The sequence below is a fragment of the Mus pahari genome, chromosome 3 (genome assembly GCF_900095145.1).
Source record: "Mus pahari chromosome 3, PAHARI_EIJ_v1.1, whole genome shotgun sequence".
Classification (NCBI taxonomy): Eukaryota; Metazoa; Chordata; class Mammalia; order Rodentia; family Muridae; genus Mus; species Mus pahari.
In genome coordinates, this window is record NC_034592.1 from 22,368,420 (window position 1) to 22,374,111 (window position 5,692).

At 43.1% G+C, this 5,692-nt stretch overlaps 1 protein-coding gene across 3 annotated transcripts in view; it reads right to left on the reverse strand.

Annotated features, from left to right (window-relative positions):
* Positions 1–365: 365 nt before the first annotated feature.
* The window catches only part of LOC110319043 (complement C5-like), a 17,865-nt gene continuing 12,538 nt past the window's right edge, over positions 366–5,692 (reverse strand). For 2 of the 3 annotated variants that reach the window (XM_029535717.1, XM_029535716.1), the window contains exons 6-10: positions 4,705–4,787; positions 4,367–4,429; positions 3,968–4,033; positions 3,416–3,613; positions 366–472 (exon numbers count right to left, since the gene is read on the reverse strand). In XM_029535717.1, coding sequence (XP_029391577.1) covers positions 456–472; positions 3,416–3,613; positions 3,968–4,033; positions 4,367–4,429; positions 4,705–4,787 — 427 coding nt within the window. In that variant the 3' untranslated portion in view covers positions 366–455. The remainder of the gene's footprint in view (positions 473–3,415; positions 3,614–3,967; positions 4,034–4,366; positions 4,430–4,704; positions 4,788–5,692) is intronic. The other variant, XM_029535718.1, reaches the window with a different exon arrangement.

The window sequence follows — 5,692 nt, forward strand, 5'->3', positions numbered from 1 at the left end:
CCACTCTGGGTATTACCCACACACACATCAAGTCCCTGCAGGACTAGGTGCATCCTCTCCCACTGAGGCCAGACAAGGCAGACCATTTAGGGGAACAGGATCCGCAGGCAGGCAGGCAGGCAGGCAGGCAGGCAGGCAGGCAGGCAGGCAGGCAGGCAACAGATTCAGGGACAGCTTCTCCAGTTAGTTGTTGGGAGACCCCAATAAAGACCAAGCTGCTCATATGTCACATATGTGCAGGGGGCCTAGGTCCTTGTTCTTTGGTTGGTGATTCAGGCTCTGGGAACCCCCAAGGGTCCAGGTTAGTTGACTCTGTTGGTCTTCCCTCTCCTCTTCAGGTCCCTCAGTTCTTTCCCCAACTCTTCCATAAGACTCCCCGAGCTCCATCTAATGTTTGACTGTGAGTCTCTGTATCTCTTTCCCTTAGTTGCTGGGTGGAGCCACTCAGAGGACAATTATTTTAGGCTTCTATCTGCAATCATAACAGAGTATCGTTAATAGTGTCAGGGATTGGTTCTTGTCCATGGGATGGGTCTCAATTTTAGGCAGTTATTCACTGGCCATTCCCTTGGTCTCTGTTTATCTTTGTCCCTGCACTTGTAAGCAGGACACAGTTTGGGTCGAGGTTTTGTGGATGGATTACTGTCTTTATCCCTCCTCTGGGAGTACTGCTGGGCTGGAGGAAGTGGCCACTTCAGGATCCATAATCCTCCCTGCTAGGAGTCTTAGCTAGAGTGGCTCCCATATGTTCCCCGGTCAATGCCATATTCTTAACTATGCTCATGGGTTTTAATTTAAGAGCATCTAGACATGTCCTGATGCCTTGTTTCCTGGAATCACCCTGAAGCTCTTGAAGCCTATTGGATGAAGGAAGAAGTTATTATGAATGTAAAGTTTGTTCCAAATATTCCCTAAAAATAGTTGGTACTTAATGCCAGCTGAGTAACCAGGCAAGCCATCCAGGAAATATCTATTGTTCCCAATTTTATATGATAGTTTCACCTGGCTTGCTGGTATCAATATCGGTACCATTAAGGGTTCTACCCACTCACGTGGGGGAAAAGGCTTATTTGTTTTAGAGGTTTGGAGCGTTGTTTCTCAGCCTTTCAAAACTTAAACAAACCTAAGAATTGTGCTTTGAATGTGTATGTCTATGTAGCCTGAGCCTTATTTGTATCAATTACAGTTCAGTTCCCTGAAATTTATCAAAACCTTTTTCATAGCAATTAACTTTTGCTCTGTTCTGCCCATATAGCAAACACACAGTAGGTCAGAGCAGAATAGGTTAAATATACCACCTGCTTCATCAATTTCCAACCCCAGTCTCCTCACCTGTGCTCCTGAGAGCATACTGTACACAAAAGGTTATATGGAAGGTAAAAAATGAAGTGTTATATGGGAAATACTTAATATTCCCCATACTCCAAAGTCTTATATGCACCCCTTCCTTCTTGCCTTAAAGATTTATTTTATTCTAAGCGTGCATATGTTTAGGTGTCTGTGAGTAGGTATGTGCACATGAGTGCTCTCTGTGGTCAGAAGAGGGTTTGATCTTATGGAATCATAGGCAGTTGTGAGCCAGAGGATCAAGGGTTTTGCTGTGAGACTATGTTTCCTGATAATGACAGAAGCTATATTATACAGTCTCACCAATATGACTGCCCAAATGTGAGCTGAACATGGACACAACAGTAGATGCACTAGAGTGGAGGGGTAAAGACCATGAGGCCTCAACTCTGCACAAAGAGCTATAGGTCACTAAGGAATGCTGTAGCAGGAGCAACCATCCTCCCCAGGGCTATCCAATGCCAAGTGATCATCCCTGAAAACATACAGAAAACTATACAGACTAAGCAGGTTACATTTAGGAATATATGTGCATCTGTGTGTATATATACACACACACAGAGACACAAACACACATATGTATACACGGATGTAATAACAATGAAAAGAGAGCAAAGGGATATACTGGCAGTTTGGGAGAGAGCAGAGGAAAGGAGAAATGATGTGGTTATATTCTATATTATATAACACTATTATACAATATATATTATTATATAATATATACATACATAATATACAATATAGACATAACACACATATACAATGTATACATATGTATATATACATGGATAACCTAATACATGTAGAATGTATACATAATATATAGTATTGTGTAATATTATATATTACAAATAAAATAACTAATAAAAAAACAATCAAGAGTAAAATCAGAAATATGTCAGTCCCCTTGTTTGTTTTCTTAAAGACAATATATAAGTGAGAGTCCTTAAGGTTTTGAGACTATTAAGAAAGCCCTTTAATTCTAAAACGTCTAGTAAGGCTGACACAGAAAGATTTCAGCTTTTAGTGACTGTGACAGAATCATTGCATTTTGTCATCCGAAGGCCAACTGGAGACACTTAGTCTCAGGCTCTTGTCTGAGACTCCAGAGGAGCACTCTTTCCAGTCTGCATAATGAGCTGCCTATGGTTTCCTGGGGCCTTGACTCTGGATAGGTGTCTGCTGGGTGCTATAGTGTTTCCAGTTACCGAGAAAAACAACAGACTTTTCATCTGGGGGTTACAAGTCTTCCGCCTTTCAACTCTTAGTTGCAACTAGGACATGAAAAGTGCTTTCTTTCCTATGGGGTTGCAAACCCCTGCAGATCCTTCAGTCCTTCCCCTGACTCCTCCATTGGGGGTCCCTGTGCTCAGTCGGATGGTTGGCTGGATGACCCCATAGGAAGAACAACAATATCAACCAACCAGATCCCCTAAAGCTCCTAGGGACCAAACCACCAATCAAACAGCACTTGGAGGGACCCATGGCTCTAACTGCTTATGTAGTAGAGGATGGCCTTATCTGGCATCAATGGGAGGGGAGCCCTTTGGCCTATGGAGGCTTGGTGCCCCAGTATAGGGGAATGCCAGGGCGGTGAGGTAGGAGTGGGTGGGTGGATGGGGGTGCACCCTCATAGAAGCAGGGGGAGGGGGGGGAGGGAATAGAGGGTTTGTGGAGAGGAAACTGGGAAGGGGGATAACATTTGAAATGTAAATAGATAAAATAACCAATTTTTAAAAATGAAGTAATTTAGCCAGATGTGGTGGCACATGCCTTTAATCCCAGCACTCAGGAGGCAGAGGCAGGCGAATTTCTGAGTTCGAGGCCAGCCTGGTCTACAAAGGGAGTTCTAGGACAGCAAGAGCTATACAGAGAAACCCTGTCTTGAAAAACAAAAACAAAAACAAAACAAAAAAAAAAAGAAAGAAAGAAAGAAAGAAAGAAAGAAAGAAAGAAAGAAAGAAAGAAAGAAGTAATTTAGAGAAAGCTGGGGGGTGAAGGAAGAAAACTGCTTTTCTTAGAAATTACCCATATTTGGCAAGGTTCTGATAGAAAATGTCATACTTACCGAGCATTGACACATGGATGTGCTTAAAGGTGCCATTAGCTAGGACCTGGTGTGCCGTGTTACAGCAGACAGTGAAGGCTTTGGCACAGATCGGGCCTATCTTCACACGGGCAGCTCGCTGCTCGCAGGTCTCATGTATGTTATATCTGGCCCCATCGTAACAGCACTTCTTTATCACCACATGTTTGTATTTAGAAACTGAAATGGTAGCCACACACATGTCCTTATCCCACAGATGCATGACATCTCAGGCTTGAGAATCTTACGGAGACTTTCTCTGCCGTCAAAGACTCCCTCCCCAAATGTCTTTGTGGAAAACAAGTCTTTTAGGTAGTTTTAGGCATGTAAGTAATAGAGAACTGCTTCAGGTTAAGGATATGGCCAATAAAATCCTGAATTCATGAATGTTTTTGAGGGGTGAATTAATCCTTTACATTTGCCTTTAGTCCCACCCGCTGCATTTTAATTGGGGAAACCCCATGTCTTATTTTCCCTGGTCCTTTGAATGCTATAATCACAGTGGCTTACTGCTTCACTGAGCTTGTACAGTACCTTGTTCTTTTATCTTCTGTTGCAGACACTCTGCTGGATGATGAAGACACATGCCATGTGCTTCTTCTGTGAGGGAGAGAATGAATGGGGTAGGAGCGTTCAGGGTCAGCATTCAGGCTCAGTGTTAAAAATTGATCTTGTTCCCCCAGGATTACTCTCAACACTCTCATCAACTTGGAGTGAGTTAATCATCTGTTTATGTAACTACTTTACTCGCCCAGAATTGCTTAGTTTTCCTAAAACCATAAGCCTAGAAAGGTCTCGGGAAACCAGGCTTCCCTGAGGACTAGACCACATCTATTAAGAAGAACATGGATCTACAGAGGCTGGCTGGCGTCCTCGGGGCAGGCAGGCAAGCTGACCACAGACTCCTGGACAGTCACATAAGCTCCGGAGTACCTTGCTTCTCCACCTCAGGTTGCAGGTCAATTGTGGGCATGACAGATATTCTGTAAGCTTTATCTGTGAGGGAAAGAAGGGAGTGGGGAAGACATCAAATCTTTCTAAAACAGTCCCATGACAGTATTCTATTCTACATTGTGGTGACCCTCTGACAACCTGTAACAACCATTAACTGCCCAGACCTATACCCAACCAGCACTTCCCATAACCCTGGCAGGGTGCACCATCTGCACCAGGGAGCGGTTTGTATCGGCTACATTACTGAAAAGGGTTACTGGGGGGTTGGTGGGAAACACCTAACTTTTTATAAATAAGTTGAAATGGCCAAGGATTACCGTGTTCTTTAACTTCAAAGTATGTAGTTCCAGTTGTTGAAGCATCTTCTCTGTACTTAGCCTTGACTGTCCATCTACCGTGCCTGTGAAAGCCAAACGGCTGAAATCATAGAGGGTACCAGATAGTTTTAGTTACCAAGAGTCAGTCTAATAGTTTCTATTTGCACATATGTGTGTGTGTGGACGGACACACACACACACACACACACACATCCCCTAAGTAAAAGTTTGGAAGAAAGGTTTTTAAACAATAAGTAGACATAACAGAACATTTCAAAGATAACAGAGATTGTTTAACAATTAGTTTTTCATGTAGTACTCTTTTCCCACATATTTTATTTTAATATAGCGATCTTGGTTTGAGAGCTGATGACAAGTTCAGAATTTACTTAATCCAAGAATGTGTAAGTTAAAGCCACAATATGGTAAAACATTGCAAAGAATGTCTCCAGAAAGATGGCATGCCCGTGATGAAATTCACACCTCATATGAACAAAATTCTATCTGGAAACCAGTACGGCTTGTTGAAAGAGTGAAGTATCTTGGCCAGCAACGTTCATTCAAAACCATTTAGTGAGCACTTCGCTGAGATCAGAAACACACAAGACAGAAGAAGCGCAGGCGTCAGAGTGGACAGACCACTCAACTCAGACTTTCACAATTCTTTCCTAGCATGTTTGATTCAGACAAGTTACTGCCTTCTCCTTTGGGAACGGAGAAGAATACTATCTACCATGCAGATAGATGACGTGGTCAATGGAAGTGAACATCAGGGTTACCATGATGACCATCAGCAGTTCAACAAGAATCTAACCAAGTCCCTATCAGTAAAATAAGCAATACAGACAAGGGCCTCATCCTTAGGTGGTTACAGTCTAGTGTTGGTGGGGGAAGAGCAGGGGGCAGTAAGGAGAGAGAGAGAGAGAGAGAGAGAGAGAGAGAGAGAGAGAGAGAGAGAGAGAGAGAGAGAGAGAGAGAGAGAGAGAGA